The sequence below is a fragment of the Oncorhynchus gorbuscha genome, linkage group LG02 (genome assembly GCF_021184085.1).
Source record: "Oncorhynchus gorbuscha isolate QuinsamMale2020 ecotype Even-year linkage group LG02, OgorEven_v1.0, whole genome shotgun sequence".
NCBI lineage: Eukaryota > Metazoa > Chordata > Actinopteri > Salmoniformes > Salmonidae > Oncorhynchus > Oncorhynchus gorbuscha.
In genome coordinates this window covers 10,653,835-10,672,544 of record NC_060174.1, presented here as the reverse complement: position 1 = coordinate 10,672,544, position 18,710 = coordinate 10,653,835, and the positions used below count along the sequence as shown (strand labels likewise).

General features: G+C 43.0%; 1 protein-coding gene across 3 annotated transcripts in view; it reads left to right on the top strand.

The window, feature by feature from the left end:
* The first annotated feature begins 2,409 nt into the window (after positions 1–2,409).
* Positions 2,410–18,710, top strand: part of LOC123997053 (GRAM domain-containing protein 2B-like) — a 33,332-nt gene continuing 17,031 nt past the window's right edge. The window contains exon 1 of one of the 3 annotated variants that reach the window (XM_046301026.1): positions 2,410–2,625. In XM_046301026.1, coding sequence (XP_046156982.1) covers positions 2,534–2,625 — 92 coding nt within the window. In that variant the 5' untranslated portion in view covers positions 2,410–2,533. Of the gene's footprint in view, positions 2,626–8,795; positions 9,156–14,291; positions 14,520–18,710 lie in introns of those variants that run through there. The other 2 variants (XM_046301032.1, XM_046301038.1) reach the window with 2 other exon arrangements.

Sequence of the window (18,710 nt, the reverse complement as noted above, 5' to 3'; positions counted from 1 at the left end):
TCAGTGTAAGCCACAAAACACTGAACAAGAATATACATCTAATTTTATAAAAAGTACAATCCATCCTCCTGCTTCATTAAAACCGACTCCACTGAACAATTAGAAAAAATGACCACCAGACCCATATTATTATGAAAGCTGATCTGCATTTCCTTTTCCAAATATCATCAATGTATCGCCATCAACCTCTCCCAGCTCTATAAAGGTTTCAGTTGATACAGTTCGGAAGAGGTTGTGCATATATTCTGACGATTTTTGTGACGTTTTGGACTTTGGTTTGTTTTTTTCCGGCTGTTCGAACACACAACATTTTTTTCTAGAAGTAAGCAGAAATTCTAAACCATCAACCTCTCTCAGCTCTTTTTTAAATTTAACTAGGCAAGTCAGTTAAAGACAAATTATTATTTACAATGATGGCCTACTGGGGAACAGTGCCATGTTCCGGGGCAGAACAACAGATTTGTACCTTGTCAGCTCGGGGATTCAATCCAGCAACCTTTGCTGGCCCAACGCTCTAACCACTAGGCTACGCTGCCACCCCTACACTCTAACCACTAGGCTACCCTGCCGCCTCTACGCTCTAACCACTAGGCTACTTGCCGCTCTTTAATAAAACTTGTTTCCTAAGCCTCTACTTTAAGCACCCTCTTTATCTTCTTGGTCAGGCGGGTTTTGGGATGTATCCCTTATAATATCAGATTTCAGTTTTGAAACAGCAGTATTTTGGATGCAGTAAATGCAGGATAACTGCAGTTACACTGCAACATTTCTGCAATAAAATTTTATAAAATATATAATATATATATATATATATATAAAATAAATATATATATATATAAAATATACTGCACAAAAAAAGGGCTTTGTGTTTGCTGTGGCATTACAGTGCCTCCTCGGTTTCCTTATCTGAAGAGGCGGTTCCAACATATACTGTAGTCATATGAGCTGGTCTGTCATGAGCCTTTAAAAACTTCCCCTAAAAACTAACACTGCCGATGAGTCAGATTTTTTGGGGGGTGAAAAGTCTTGAGGATTTCCAACATATTAATAATAATATTATAATTTAGCAGACGCTTTTATACAAAGTGACTTACAGTCATGTGTGCATACATTCTACATATGGGTGGTCCTGAGAATCGAACCCACTACACTGGCGTTACAAGCGCTATGCTCTACCAACTGAGCTACAATGACTCAACATTCTTTCAAAATTAGGGTGAAATGGCAAGTAAATGTGCATTTTCAGGCACCACTATAACCAAATGCCATAGATAAGAAAAACGGTGTTACCATTTGGTGCTGCAGTTTCTGTCTCACAGGAAATGAGGGGGAAGGGCGACAGAAAGACAGAGGTCACTGGCCACAGTCCTGTGGTGTAGAACAAAAGGCACCAACATACTTCTTGAATGCCACTGCAGTCTTGTGAAACACTCATCTTTGGTTCATTTGTAACACATTTTTGTTGATTTAAATGCATTCGCTATTCAGACTTGATGCAGCTGACTGCTTTTAGCCAACCTCTTTTTTTGGGGCATAACGTAATTCCTTTTGGAGCCACTGTTTAAGAGGATGTCATGTTGAAACAACAATACTATAAGCAGATGATTTTAAAAAGCTAGAATTTAATGTCCACCAACATCCACTAGTTAAATAAATCAAATAATAAAAATGTCCACTAATGTACAAATTTAACAGTATAATTTTAAACCGTCCCCTCGCCCATACCCGGGCACGAACCAGGGACCTTCTGCACACATCAACAACAGTCACCCACGAAGCATCGTTACCCATCGCTCCACAAAAGCAGCAGCCCTTGCAGAGCAAGGGGAACTACTACTTCAAGGTCTCAGAGCAAGTGACGTAACCGATTGAAACGCTATTTAGCGCACACCGCTAACTAAACTAGCCGTTTCACATCCGTTACACAAACAAACACAAGCCACTCTACATAGGATGTGTATAATATACCATAGGGCAGGCATGTCCTTGAATGTTTAAGGAATTTCCACATAAAAACTACCTGCTGAGGTGGTGATTGAACCAGGTTCATAACTCCATATAATATACTTCATACAACAGGCTAATTAATACCTGTAACACACTTCTTCTCTTCGCTAGAGATTATACATTTAAAATATGAACTCACTGAAATGACCATAGAATAGATAATTGAAGTAGACTGGCCTACTAGGCCTAAAGAAAGAAAGATCCAAACGCTTTCAAATTGTTGATACAATATCTTCACCACACTTTCTCGTTTTGATAGCACAATGACGCGGGTTTTGTGTCCAATAAAAAGCAATGGGCGGAGACGAAGAGACAAGTACTGCGAACTGATTGGAAGATTCGTTTGCCATGACATTTTTTTTTAAATATAACTTGCCTCCTCTCCCATTGGTCGATTGGCTTGGTCCACTTTAAGCTAATTTAATGTGTCGTCATAGCTGGAGTGGGAGAAAAGCAAATCCAGGAGTTGGCGTGCAACATCTGTGGTGGAGCGGGGTTTTGGAGTCGAACACCGGTTGGAAGAAGAATGCTTGAAAACCGGACAGATCGATTGAAAACCTTCCTGAGGAAGATGGATGAAAAGGCAATCGTTAGAATCAAGCACTTCATGAAAGAAAGGTAAGGATAGATATCTTAACTAACTGTTCTACAAAAAAACGCTAGCCCCAGCTTTTAGCGCTCTGTACCAATGGGTGGATGTGCAAACAAACATATGCTAACTTGACTAAGGTTAGCTGGCTATCCGCTTCTTATAAAAGACTTAACTGAGCTAGCTAATATCAACGTTTTGAATTCAATATGACGTAACTAGACATTTTATATCATTGCACTAAGCACGTGCACTGAATTGCTTTATATAGTTATTACTATTGTCACACGAGTCGTTTATGTTCCTCGAGAGGTGCATATTACAGCCCTGTGCGATATTTAACTGGGTTGTTATGAAACCAAGCCTTGCTAGTTAGTTACATCCTAGGTGACATAGCGAGCTATGTAACTACAGTTGTTTATTGAACACATTTCAAAGGTAATCATATTTACTGTCTCACAAATAAATGCTCGTCAGCTGTCTGTAGTGTCTCAAAGGAGCATTCGTTGTGCAAACAGCTGGACCTAAGGCGCGCGTCAACATCGTATATCTTGATGCATAGAGCTTCCTGATTAAAAATGGCTGGCTGTGCTGCATAAATGTAGTTAGTGTTGGATGTTATGCTTTAATTAGGTCGCAGTGGAATACTTTTTACACTCAGGACTTCATATTCTCATTGCCACCTTAACTAGCCAAACTCAGAAATTACACAAGCCAACAGTCAAGGGAAGTGATTATCTTTACATTCAAAATAGGCCCATAATATAAACTTTTCACCACTGTTAACAGAACGGGGTATGTGTTGCGTGTTTTTATTTATTTATAATGAAAATGGACAGCTTACATTGTTATGCTATTGCATCTTCCAATGCTCAGGTTCAGAACAGTTGTAAATGTAATTTGCCTCTCGCAGAGGAAAACACGATTACCTCTTCCTCCTATTCCTCCTCTTCCTCCTATTTCTCCTGCTGATGTCAGTGATGATCCTGCTCCGCGAATAACCAGAGACTGTAGGGATCGATGTCACAGCAGGGGACACACACAGGAGACCTGTTCTCTTTTCCGTTGAGACTCAGCCCTACATCAGTGTGTCACCGGGGTTTTTATGTTAATGTCAGCTTTAGTGTTACTGTTTTCATCAGCAGTGTGCAACTACAGACTTGTGGCTATCAGAATCAACCATCTCTGCATCATTCAATACAATTTATTTGTGACAAGGTGTTAAAGTTCAGTCAGACCATTATGTAAATGTCGGTTAAAGAATCTGGAGGCTTGGCCCCAATTCAGGGCATGTCTGCCGGAGCCACGAGACATGGTTGCCGGTCCATGTAAATATAAACAGAAAGGGTCTTTAGGGTAAATCGTCGATGGAAACTTATCTTTTTGTTGTCCCCATGGGTCAACCACAGGTGGTCTTTCCCTTTTTACATCATGGCTGTTGCACATCACCGTTTAAGCCCCATAGAATAGAAATCCTGTTACTTTCCATCCCCAGTTCCCCTGGAAAACAATTGGATTTCCTATTATCCCTGACCCTCTAGGCGATCTCTTTCACTGTTACTGGTATGTGAACGTGACATTGGTGGGGGTAATCTCTCAGGTCCTTGAGTGTCCAGTTATAACAATGTGTACTTGTCTAAGGGAGGATGCGAAGTTTTGAAGTTCAAATAGTCCTACGTTGAAGCTGGGAATAGGTGGGGAGGGGCTGCAGTCCAGGGGAGAATTTCAATCGGATTTCCTTGATTTCCTCTGGTCTTCTCGCCTCCCTCTCAAAACCCATTAGATGAGAAGGTCTGAGGTCCTGCCCCTGTGACCTTCTCATCCAATGGGTTTTGAGGAGGAGGCAAGGAGAGAAGACGTGACCAATCAAGGAAATGTAATTGAAATTCTCCTCGTGTCCATCTGGCTCCTTGGAGGTGCTTTTTATTTTACCAGGTAAGTTGACTGAGAAAACATTCTCATTTACAGCAATGATTTTGGGCATAGTTACAGAGGAGAGGAAAGGGGGAAGAATGAGCCAATAGGAACCTGGGGATGGTTAGGTGGCTCACAACCAGGGGAGGCTTACATTACCAGACTAAGGGGACTTAACCAAACCTTTGAATTATTGTTATTTAAGGCTAAGCCTAACTCTTGAGGTTTTTGATATACTCATTTTTGTACTTCCATGGTGTGAGAGCCAGGTGGGAGTTTCCTGCTTGGTGGTGTGACTATCATGAGGCTCTGCTGGAAGAATTGCCTTCTGTCTGTGTCGGCTGAACATGGAGGAAGTGGCAAGCGCCCATGGGGTGGTATGACACTCCCAAAACACATTGTTCGGCTGGGCCTGACGGCACGTTGTTTGGCACCCTGCCTTGTCCTGTTGGACCAGTCTGCTGCACCCTCCTTGAACCCTCGATGGCCTCTGTTCACATCACTTGATTAGTTGACTGTTTTGCTCTTGCTCAATACTGGGATGTAAAGCAGATTTGGCATATTTGCTTGACTTGAACTGTGCTGTTTGTTTGCCCTTGTGGCACTTAGATTAGGCTGAACAAAAAAATATTTTGAATTGTTCTGTTAACCTTAGTTATTTGTACAAAATATTGATGTATGGCTAGGCCATGTGTGAAAGCTTTGGAAGTTGTACTTTCCCTTGCTTGTAATCGGTGCACTGTAAAACCATTTATTTTAACAAGTTCAGGAGAGCCCATCTTTTGTCACCTGGTCTTTGCGTTTGGCTGCAACCGATATGATTGGATGATAGAAAATCAGCAGTTTACCTGACTGGACTTTTTTTTTCCTGTTTTGAGGACCACCACATCTGTCAAAGCTCTTGAGGACCACCATTCGTGGAGTTGTGGGACAACTTTTGCTGCTCTGAAATGCCCCTATCTAGTCCACACTTTAGCTTATGCAATGCAGTTGCTTTTGCGGACATGAGGAGATATTGTATACCACCTCAATGAGGATAGTGTACTACCAGATCTGTTCCCATCTGCACAAACTGATATTAATAGATACTTTCTTTTGTCATTACCCACACATCTCAAAGCCCGCTTCTATTGGGAGGCCTGGTGTTTTGTTTGATACCTGGAAATGTGTTTTAGGTTAGAGACTTGCACAGGCATACATTTTAAGACCGAGCCTTACCCATGCCATTAATTAACTGTGCCTCTCTCACTCGCACCCTGTGCACAGCTCAAATCAAATTTATTTATATAGCCCTTCGTACATCAGCTGATATCTCAAAGTGCTGTACAGAAACCCAGCCTAAAACCCCAAACAGCAAGCAATGCAGGTGTAGAAGCACGGTGGTTAGGAAAAACTCCCTAGAAAGGTTTCTTCCTAGGTTTTGGCCTAAAGAGGAACCAGGCTATGTGGGGTGGCCAGTCCTCTTCTGGCTGTGCCGGGTGGAGATTATAACAGAACATGGCCAAGATGTTCAAATGTTCATAAATGACCAGCATGGTCGAATAATAACAAGGCAGAACAGTTGAAACTGAAGCGGCAGCACAGTCAGGTGGACCGGGGACAGCAAGGAGTCATCATGTCAGGTAGTCCTGGGGCACGGTCCTAGGGCTCAGGTCCTCCGAGAGAGAGAAAGAAAGGAGAGAATTAGAGAACGCACACTTAGATTCACACAGGACACCGAATAGGACAGGAGAAGTACTCCAGATATAACAAACTGACCCTAGCCCCCCAACACAAACTACTGCAGCATAAATACTGGAGGCTGAGACAGGAGGGGACAGGAGACACAGCTTGCTCTGCATGCGCTCTACTCATGGCGAACTGAGTCTGGGTATCCATAGCAACGGCTCGGCTTGGGCTGCTCTGCTCAGTGAACCTATGAGAGCAGTAACTGTTAGCTACTTTTCAACACTTAACTCGGACAAATCTCAAGGAACATTTATTTTCTGTGAAATAATGTTGCCTGTCTTATGTTTGACGAGGTTGGAGAATTTGACACCATTTTACGATCTTAGTCAGATATGACTGTGCTGTGTGGCAGTGCACACGAGAATGGCTCAGCTTCAAAATGTTAGCGCTACGTTCTGTGATACCCGAGCCCTGCCTGTCCCAGACATAACCCCATGTATAATGGCTGGGAATGGCAATGGTAAGAGCTGTTCTGCGATAAGCCCTCTCACCTCCTTGTGTGACTACAGCAGCCAATACATATCGTACCCGGTGATTTTAAACTGAAGCGGACAAATGAAGGCAGAAATCAAGTGGATAGGGATGGAGGGCGGCAGGGTAGCCTAGTGGTTAGAGCGTTGGACTAGTAACCGGAAGGTTGCAAGTTCAAACCCCCGAGCTGACAAGGTACAAATCTGTCGTTCTGCCCCTTAACAGGCAGTTAACCCACTGTTCCTAGGCCGTCATTGAAAATAAGAATTTGTTCTTAACTGACTTGCCTAGTTAAATAAAGGTAAAATAAAGGTGCTGTTGGTCCAAGCTCGTACGATGTGTGCACAGGTAAAATTGTGTGTCTACTTGGCCTAATGTATTATTTATGTATATTTTTCAGCAGAGAAGTGGTCAGTAGCCACCCTGCTTAACATTGCAGCCCTAAAGAGTCGACTCAGAGTTTAAACCATATTTTAGTTTGTCTTGTTGCCAAAGCAAACAACTGGCCTTTTGACATGCAAGTGTGAAGTCCTTTTCAATTTCATTGAATTGGCCTGGTGAGGAAGAGCTCTTCAGCTGATAGGCCAATCTGCTTCTTTGTGGTCCAGTTTCTTGACAACTCTCTTCGTTATGCAAAAATGTAATTCATGCTAGAAAAGTAAACTTTTTGCATTTGACTCTTTCACAGTCCTCAGTAAAGGCCTGTTAAGTGGTCTATGTTAAGTGGTCTATGTTAAGTGGTCTATGTTAAGTGGTCTATGTTAAGTGGTCTATGTTAAGTGGTCTATGTTAAGTGGTCTATGTTAAGTGGTCTATGTTAAGTGGTCTATGTTAAGTGGTCTATGTTAAGTGGTCTATGTTAAGTGGTCTATGTTAAGTGGTCTATGTTAAGTGGTCTATGTTAAGTGGTCTATGTTAAGTGGTCTATGTTAAGTGGTCTATGTTAAGTGGTCTATGTTAAGTGGTCTTCTGTGGCTCAGTTGGTAGAGCATGGCACTTGCAACATTGAGGTAGTGGGTTCGTTTCCTGCGACCACTTCTATGTAAAATGTATGCATGAATAAGTCGCTTTGGATGAACATGTCTGCTAAATGGCACATAAAAGTGGATTTACACATACTAGAAAGTAGGAGAAGTAAAGGGCTAATTTAAGACTGCTGGCCGTTGTGGAATCTCTGTCCAGGAGGTGTTATTAAATATGGCAATCCGTGGGCAGACTTACGGTGAAGTCTTTTTTTTTTTGTGCCTTTTTTGTACTTACCCAGAGTCCGATTTAACTGATGAATACAATTTATGTCTTTACATTTTTAAAGGTAGTTTCTGGACCAATTTGCTAACTAGCATTGGCTGAATGACTGGCAGTCTCTGGGATCAGCTAGTGTCTAAGGTGTGAGAATGAGTCGCTAAGTTATAGTCTCAGTCCCAAGTGGCTACCTCTCCTTGTGTCCTCCTGAAAACACAGATGCCAATGTTTATCTCCCCCCCCCCCACCACCAACATTAGTTGTGACTCCCAAAAGTGTAAAACATTTTTTTAAAGAAGTGCGTTCAACCTGAAGACTCAAATTTGGATCCACCTACGGGCTTAATTTGAACTCATGCCTCTGAAAGGTGTCCTTTTTTAACCGGCACCATTGTCCATGTGTATTTTGATTCCTTGGACTCATTGTACTGGTTGCTTTGTAGCACCATCCCCTTGAGTCGTTTTGAATTTGACTGCCATTTTAGTGACTCGGTGTCATTTGAAGCCATTTTCATGCTGTGGTGAGAATAGAGGCTGGTGTTACTTCCACACCTCACACTCTTCCCTTCCCAATGTCAGCTGTTTCCAAGGTAACGCCAGGTGACACAATATGAGCGGGGTCAGTGTGGCCAACCCTCTTGTTTTTTTCATCCCCCACTCTCTCTCACACTCGTGCTCTCTGTCGCTCGCTCGCTCTCTCTCTCCCGCTTGCTCGCTCGCTCTCTCTCTCCCGGTGCTCGCTCTCTCTCTCCCGCTTGCTCGCTCTCTCTCTCCCGCTTGCTCGCTCTCTCTCTCCCGCTTGCTCGCTCTCTCTCTCCCGCTTGCTCGCTCTCTCTCTCCCGCTTGCTCGCTCTCTCTCTCCCGCTTGCTCTCTCTCACACTCGTGCTCTCTGTCTCTCTCTCTCTCTCTGTGTGTGCCGCTTCTCTTCCTACCCTTCAATGTTGTTTTGAACTGCAGCTGTAAAAGAGAGACCTTTACACCCGTTGACTGTCTGCAGTTGCTCCCGGGTTCAGCGGAGAGCAAAAAGTACTCTCCCTTTTCTCACACACACACACTGCTTGTGCTCGGACCAGCGGGCGCTCTCTCTCTGTAGCAGCTGAAGAAAAGGTGGTTTAGGACACGCTTGGCTGATCATGGAGAGAGGAAACAGCCAGTGGTATGACCAGGATGCTGCAGACTGTGGCCGTGCAGGGAATGGGGCGAGGTAGGGCTCTTTATCCTCTTCACCTGTCACAGCCTACTCACTGCCTGTTTATATTCTGGACTGATCAAGGTGTAGCCTAAGTGTGAGTGAATGCCATCAATGCTTTTCCATTTTACGTGAGTATGACTTTTCTCACTCTGTCGACTGCAGATTTAGCCAAGCAGCTTCCTTGACTCCAACCACCAGGACGCAACGTTTTGAAAAGTTCAGATAGAAATAGGCTATGTAGAACAAACGTGCCTCTGACGTGTAGAATAAGGAATAGCATCGGCTCTAAATCGTGGCATTTCTATCTGAGACGTTCAACAACGTTTGATTGCTGAACCGTGGCCCAGGATTAGTCATGGCCTCCATGGACGAAGTCCAGTCCCAGAGGGAGCGGAACCACTTCTAGATCACATCCTATTGGCCTCAAGTGATCTGCTGCTGACTTGCTTGGGGGCATACAGCGGGTTGGCTACACTTCCAGGATTACAGGCTCGTTACCTTGGAGGTCATCACCCTGATCTTTTAAAGTGCTTCTGGGTGGTGGGCTGCTGCTAAACCGATATAGAGGACATAGAAACTATGGGAGAAACACTGTTATATGACAATGTGGATTACTTTATTAGACTACAGTTTCCCTTATACAACTTCTAGCATGCAGCAAATTGGTTGCTTGACTTTGTTATTCCCCCTGCATTTCATTGGCTGTTGCATTTGTATTTTGATTGTATTCTGTGATTTGGACCTCACTGACCACGTGTTACAAGTAGGCTACAGTACGGTGGATTCTCGTCTCAAACTTAGCAAACATATATATATATTTTTTTGGAAGGCCTCTACAACAAACACTGTAGCCAGCAAGTACTGTGTGACTGGCTGCCAGCCAACACTCCAAATAAGCACATGCACACATGTTACGTGGCAGGATCTGAGAGTTCAGCCATATAGGCATGCACACATGTTACGTGGCAGGATCTGAGAGTTCAGCCATCTAGGCATGCACACATGTTACGTGGCAGGATCTGAGAGTTCAGCCGTCTAGGCATGCACACATGTTACGTGGCAGGATCTGAGAGTTCAGCCGTCTAGGCATGCACACATGTTACGTGGCAGGATCTAAGAGTTCAGCCGTCTAGGCATGCACATTCCATCCCCATGATGGCTTTGAGACTTGGCCCATGTGTTCTGTCTTCTGTACCACAGACGGGGCCGGTTCGATCAGATTCTCATCTTCCTCATTTTTGTTTATAGAAAAACGCAATGACAGGCATGATCTAATTGTCAGACATTCCTCAATGAGGTAGAAATGTTGAAATGTATGTTTTCACTAATGCCTATACGTAACATGTGTTTTCTTGCTGGGGGGGGGGCATAATTACAAATCATTTGTAAGACTGCAAATTGACCGCAAGAAGCTTGACTAAAACAACATAATTTCAAACCTAGCTTACATTTATTTGTATACGATCATGTGTGTCTATTATGCATGATAAAACGTGAACAGATTTCCCCCAAAAAATCACTGGTGTTTTTAGTCTTCTGTCCAGTCTAAAATAAGTTTTGCTCACAGCATTGTGGGGGGGGGTGAAACCAAATTGTGCCCGCTGGCTGCTCGTTGAGGAATCCTGCTCTGTGTTCTACCTGGACTGTAAGCAGCCGAAAGGGACACCATAAAACCTGTGTTCCTGTAACAGTGCTAAGTGTTTTACTATCAGGAGGTTTTGCTGGTCATTGTTTGCCTTTATACAGAGCTGATCATGTCATCCCGGTGACGTAACTGTCACATGGTGCGTGATGTAAGTAGTTTTCCAGTCAACTACAATTTTGTAATTGTCTGTGACTTATGTTTTATACAACACCTTATTGCTATCTGATATAACCTAGGCCTAATGCTTTTTGAAAGTGATGTGTGCCTGTGGTATAATTGGCAGTTTATACATTAGTGCAAGGCATATTGACAATTATAAACTAGGTGGTACAAGCCCTGAATTCTGATTTGGCTGAAAGCCATGGTATACCACGGGTCATTTTACTGATCTAATTACGTTGGTAACCAGTTTATAATAGCAATAAGGCTCCTCAGGGTTTGATATATGGCCAATATACCACAGCCAAGGGCTGTGTCTAGGCACCCCGCGTTGCGTCTTGCCTAAGAACAGCCCTTAGCCGTGGTGTATTGGCCATATACTACACCTCCTCGGGCCTTATTGCTTAATTCGTGACCACTCATGTATGTCATGTAGCTAAGGATGTATGTCCTGAAGGAACCAGTGCAGGTCTAGGTAGACTATGGCATAAAGACAATGCTGGTATGTCATGTAGCTAAGGATGTATGTCCTGAAGGAACCAGTGCAGGTCTAGGTAGACCATGGCATAAAGACAATGCTGGTATGTCATGTAGCTAAGGATGTATGTCCTGAAGGAACCAGTGCAGGTCTAGGTAGACTATGGCATAAAGACAATGCTGGTATGTCATGTAGCTAAGGATGTATGTCCTGAAGGAACCAGTGCAGGTCTAGGTAGACCATGGCATAAAGACAATGCTGGTATGTCATGTATCTAAGGATGTATGTCCTGAAGGAACCAGTGCAGGTCTAGGTAGACCATGGCATAAAGACAATGCTGGTATGTCATGTATCTAAGGATGTATGTCCTGAAGGAACCAGTGCAGGTCTAGGTAGACTATGGCATAAAGACAATGCTGGTATGTCATGTAGCTAAGGATGTATGTCCTGAAGGAACCAGTGCAGGTCTAGGTAGACTATGGCATAAAGACAATGCTGGTATGTCATGTAGCTAAGGATGTATGTCCTGAAGGAACCAGTGCAGGTCTAGGTAGACTATGGCATAAAGACAATGCTGGTATGTCATGTATCTAAGGATGTATGTCCTGAAGGAACCAGTGCAGGTCTAGGTAGACCATGGCATAAAGACAATGCTGGTATGTCATGTATCTAAGGATGTATGTCCTGAAGGAACCAGTGCAGGTCTAGGTAGACCATGGCATAAAGACAATGCTGGTATGTCATGTATCTAAGGATGTATGTCCTGAAGGAACCAGTGCAGGTCTAGGTAGACTATGGCATAAAGACAATGCTGGTATGTCATGTAGCTAAGGATGTATGTCCTGAAGGAACCAGTGCAGGTCTAGGTAGACTATGGCATAAAGACAATGCTGGTATGTCATGTAGCTAAGGATGTATGTCCTGAAGGAACCAGTGCAGGTCTAGGTAGACTATGGCATAAAGACAATGCTGGTATGTCATGTAGCTAAGGATGTATGTCCTGAAGGAACCAGTGCAGGTCTAGGTAGACTATGGCATAAAGACAATGCTGGTATGTCATGTAGCTAAGGATGTATGTCCTGAAGGAACCAGTGCAGGTCTAGGTAGACTATGGCATAAAGACAATGCTGGTATGTCATGTAGCTAAGGATGTATGTCCTGAAGGAACCAGTGCAGGTCTAGGTAGACCATGGCATAAAGACAATGCTGGTATGTCATGTATCTAAGGATGTATGTCCTGAAGGAACCAGTGCAGGTCTAGGTAGACCATGGCATAAAGACAATGCTGGTATGTCATGTAGCTAAGGATGTATGTCCTGAAGGAACCAGTGCAGGTCTAGGTAGACTATGGCATAAAGACAATGCTGGTATGTCATGTATCTAAGGATGTATGTCCTGAAGGAACCAGTGCAGGTCTAGGTAGACCATGGCATAAAGACAATGCTGGTATGTCATGTATCTAAGGATGTATGTCCTGAAGGAACCAGTGCAGGTCTAGGTAGACTATGGCATAAAGACAATGCTGGTATGTCATGTAGCTAAGGATGTATGTCCTGAAGGAACCAGTGCAGGTCTAGGTAGACTATGGCATAAAGACAATGCTGGTATGTCATGTAGCTAAGGATGTATGTCCTGAAGGAACCAGTGCAGGTCTAGGTAGACTATGGCATAAAGACAATGCTGGTATGTCATGTAGCTAAGGATGTATGTCCTGAAGGAACCAGTGCAGGTCTAGGTAGACTATGGCATAAAGACAATGCTGGTATGTCATGTAGCTAAGGATGTATGTCCTGAAGGAACCAGTGCAGGTCTAGGTAGACTATGGCATAAAGACAATGCTGGTATGTCATGTAGCTAAGGATGTATGTCCTGAAGGAACCAGTGCAGGTCTAGGTAGACCATGGCATAAAGACAATGCTGGTATGTCATGTATCTAAGGATGTATGTCCTGAAGGAACCAGTGCAGGTCTAGGTAGACCATGGCATAAAGACAATGCTGGTATGCCATGTATGTCATGTAGCTAAGGATGTATGTCCTGAAGGAACCAGTGCAGGTCTAGGTAGACTATGGCATAAAGACAATGCTGGTATGTCATGTAGCTAAGGATGTATGTCCTGAAGGAACCAGTGCAGGTCTAGGTAGACTATGGCATAAAGACAATGCTGGTATGTCATGTATGTCATGTATGCCACCACCGGTTAATTTGATACCGGTTTTCTAAATGGGACTCACTTGGCAGGATTTAGAGTTGCGTGGGTGGACATTGTAGAAATATTATTAAATGCATTTCAAGGAAATGACATGTAATGGAGGAGGGGGGGGGGGGTGACAGAGTAAATTCATCAGAACAACTCTTGAATTGTTTTGCTCAACAAACTACATGCACCTTTCTCACGAAAAGCAAGAGCAGCAGCATAAATGATACAAATGTATCTGGTTCTACTGCAGCAGTAGAGTCTGGATATGTTCAGTTCAAATTACACGTACCCGTGACGGTCAGATCCGACGCGTACCCGACCCGTGACATTATTTCAAATTCTTGATTTGGACCTGTTCGGGTCCGGCTTGGATCTCGGGTATTCGGGTACACCTCCCTGGGTTTCTCACTGTCCCTGAACTAGATGTCTTCAAGCTAAACGAGATCCACAGGCTAGCCTATATAAGAAGGATTCATAGTTCATTCATTTTCACTCTGAGCTAGTGGAACTTTTTTAGATTACGGGAAGGGCTATTTTTTTTGGTTTTTACATGTCCCCACCTGTGCATTGCGCCACTAAGTGCAGGAGGCGTGGGCCCTTAGGCTTACGTCACCCACTACGAAGTGTCACACCATTTCAACACAAAGCCACATCCTTTAGGTAATAGAACTGCTTTCACTTGAAGGATATGGCCAGACTGAACTGGTTCAGAAGTCACTCAGAAAAAAACACTCCATTGCAGCAGTGTTGGAAAGAAAAGAGGACCTTAAGTTTTCTTCAACTTTTGTTTTGACTGACGGCACGTAATGGATTGAAGTGTGCTTTTATTCCCATAAGGTCTTGCTATGAATAGGTATATGAGTTTTTGGTCATCTGGGAGACTGCGTCTGAACGGGTAAGACTTTAGACGGCAGTTTACTCATTTGATTGTATAATTATTTTCAGGCAAATTATTTGGACTTCTTGCACAGACATTTACGATTCAGGTTGAGACCTGTTTTGTCATGTTACGTTGATCTTTGTCTAGTGTGTTTTTTTTGTAGTTTTTTTTTGTAGCCTAACTCCATTGAGATTTATATTTTCTATGTTCTATTTATGTCCTTTGGAGAGAAAAAAATCAACTCTGTCCTATGATTGCCTTTATGGGATTCGACTTGGGCTTACATTCTGAAATGGAAGTGATTTGAAGATGTTTACTGCAATCATACATGTTGTGATTCTCACAACTGGCACTATGTATGTATGTATGTATGTATGTATGTATGTATGTATGTATGTATGTATGTATGTATGTATGTATGTATGTATGTATGTATGTATGTATGTATGTATGTATGTATGTATGTATGTATGTATGTATGTATGTATGTATGTATGTATGTATGTATGTATGTATGTATGTATGTATGTATGTATGTATGTATGTATGTATGTATGTATGTATGTATGTATGTAATTCCTCTTGGGTCGCTAAGGTTAGGATCTGTATTTCTCTATTTTAATGATAATTATGTTTTATAGATCAGATATCATATGCATTTTTTTCAATGACGGCCTAGGAACAGTGGGTTAACTGCCTTGTTCAGGGGAACAGTGGGTTAACTGCCTTGTTCAGGGGAACAGTGGGTTAACTGCCTTGTTCAGGGGAACAGTGGGTTAACTGCCTTGTTCAGGGGAACAGTGGGTTAACTGCCTTGTTCAGGGGAACAGTGGGTTAACTGCCTTGTTCAGGGGAACAGTGGGTTAACTGCCTTGTTCAGGGGAACAGTGGGTTAACTGCCTTGTTCAGGGGAACAGTGGGTTAACTGCCTTGTTCAGGGGAACAGTGGGTTAACTGCCTTGTTCAGGGGAACAGTGGGTTAACTGCCTTGTCAGCTCGGGATTTTAACCTTGCAACCTTTAGGTGACTAGTCCAACTCTCTAACTACTAGGCTTCCTGCCGTCCCGATTACGGGAAGGGCTTTTTTTGTTGAGTCAATAAATGTTAAACACCTTTTGGCAGTAATTGCATCTGTGAGTTGTCTTGGGTGAGTCTCTAACAGCTTTGCACACCAGGATGGTGCAATATTTGCCCATTTCTATTATTTTCAAAGCAATAATGGGCAAGGTGAATACAGGACCTCCAAGAGGTCCTGCTGAAAGGTGAATTTGTTTCCAGTGTCTGGTGGAAAGCTGACCGAAGCAGATATTTTCAACAAAAAATAATAATATATATATATTTTTATTTTTTTGCCGGTGCTTAGCTCCATCTCTCGTTTTAATTTTATCCTTATGTGTCAAGCATACCCATACCATGATGCAGTGTTTTGGAATATTTTTGTATTCTTTTGTTGTTTTCAAACTGTCATTTAGGTCATTTATTGTGGAGTAACTACAATGTTGATTTAATATTTCTCCCATCACAGCCTAGGAACTCTGTAGCTGTTTTAAAATCACTAATGATCTCATGGTAACGTCTCTGAGCAATTTCCTTTCTGTCCAGAACAGTTCAGAAGACTATTTTTGTTTCTGGGTGGTTTAAATCATCAACCACAGCCTGACCATGTTTAGAGATACATATTCAATGTCTGATTGGTAGATGGGTAACAATAACCAATCACTGCCCTTTGAGGGTTTTGAGAAGTTCCTTGGTCTTTTGTAGTTGAATTCGTGCTTCAACACATGACTGAGGGACCTGATGTACAGTGCCGTGCGAAACTATTCGGCCCCCTTGAACTTTGCGACCTTTTGCCACATTTCAGGCTTCAAACATAAAGATGTAAAACTGTATTTTTTTGTGAAGAATCAACAACAAGTGGGACACAATCATGAAGTGGAACGACATTTATTGGATATTTCAAACTTTTTAAATAAATCAACTGAGAAATTGGGCGTGAAAAAATACAGTTTTATATCTTTATGTTTGAGGCCTGAAATGTGGCAAAAGGGGGCCAAATACTTTCGCAAGGCACTGTATGTAAACTCAGCAAAAAAAGAAACGTCCTCTCACTTCAACTACGTTTATTTTCAGCAAACCTAACGTGTAAATATTTGTATGAACATAACTGAGACATGAACTGAACAAGGTCCACAGACATGTGACTAACAGAAATTGAATGTGTCCCTGAACAAAGGGGGGTCAAAATCAAAAGTAAGTCAGTATCTGGTGTGGCCACCAGCTGTATTAAGTACTGCAGTGCATCTCCACTTCATGGACTGCACCAGACTTGCCATTTCTTGCTGTGAGATGTTACCTGACTCTTCCACCAAGGCACCTGCAAGTTCCTGGACATTCCTTGTGGGAATGGCCCTAGCCCTCACCCTCCGATCCAACCGGTCCCAGACATGAGAGATCTGGGCTTCCCATGGCAGAACACTGACATTCCTGTCTTTCAGGAAATCACGCACAGAATGAGCAGTATGGCTGGTGGCATTGTCATGCTGGAGGGTAATGTCAGGATGAGCCTGCAGGAAGGGTACCACATGTGGGAGGAGGATGTCTTCCCTGTAACGCACAGCGTTGAGATTGCTTGCAATAACAAGCTCAGTCCGATGATGCTGTGACACCGCCCCAGACCATGACGGACCCTCCACCTCATCGATCCCGCACCAGAATACAGGCCTCTGTGTAACGCTCATTCCTTTGGCGATAAACGCAAACCCGACCATCATCCCTGGTGAGACAAAACTGCGACTCGTCAGTGAAGATCACTTTTTGTCAGTCCTGTCAGGTCCAGCGACTTTTTTTTCATTTTTTTTTTCACCTTTATTTAACCAGGTAGGCAAGTTGAGAACAAGTTCTCATTTACAATTGCGACCTCGCCAAGATAAAGCAAAGCAGTTCGACAGATACAACGACACAGAGTTACACAGGGAGTAAAACAAACATACAGTATAAAAGTTCAATGGGTTTGTGCCCATAGACACCGTTGTTGCCGGTGATGTCTTGATGTCTGAGGGCCTGCCTTGAAAAATTAAAGGAGAGCCGCACACTCTAGAAGCTCCGACGCAATAATTGAATGACTTGTCTGTCGGTTGTCTTCATCAGTGCCTTACAACAGGCCTACAAGCCCCCAGGCCTACAAGCCCCCAGTCCAGCCTCTCTCAGCATATTGTGGACAGTCTGAGCAGTGATGGAGGGATTGTGCATTCCTGGTGTAACTCGGGCAGTTTTTGCTATTCTGTACCTGTCCCGCATGTGTGATGTTCAGATCCTGTACAGGTGTTACACATGGTCTGCCACTGCGAGGACGATCAGCTGTCCGTCCTGTTGTGCTGTCTTAGGCGTCTCACAGTATGAACATTACAATTTATTGCCCTGGCCACATGCAGATGAGCAGGAACCCGGGGAATCTTTCTTTTGGTGTTTTTCAGTCAGTAGAAAGGCCTCTTTAGTGTCCTAGGTTTTCATAACTGACCTTAATTGCCTACTGTCTGTAAGCTGTTAGTGTCTTAACGACCGTTCCACAGGTGCATGTTCATTCATTGTTTATGGTTCATTGAACAAGCATGGGAAACGGTGTTTAAATCCTTTACAATGAAGATCTGTGAAGTTATTTGGATATTTACGAATTATCTTTGAAAGACAGGGTCCTGAAAAAGGGACACTTCTTTTTTATGAGTTTATGGAGGAAGTCAATAAAAATCATGTCAACCATTATTTAACAATTCCATGTAACTTATTATGTTCATTTTTTTTTTGTTAAGCCACATTTTACTCCTGAACTAATTTAGTGAATAAATAATAGTATGTGAATACTTTTTAATTTTTTTAATTAATTTTGTAAACATTTGTTTTATTTTATTTTCCCTTTGACATGGAGGAGCCTGTTTTGTCTACATCAATGACAGTCACCAATCCATTTCAATCCCACTTCGTAACGCAACCAAATGTGAACATTCAAGGGAGCTGAACACCCCCCCTGTCCACATCGATGGAACCGTAGTGGAGAGGGTAGCAAGTTTTAAGTTCCTCGGCATACACATCACAGACAAACTGAATTGGTCCACTCACACTGACAGCGTCGTGAAGAAGGCGCAGCAGCGCCTCTTCAACCTCAGGAGGCTGAAGAAATTTGGCTTGTCACCAAAAGCACTCACAAACTTC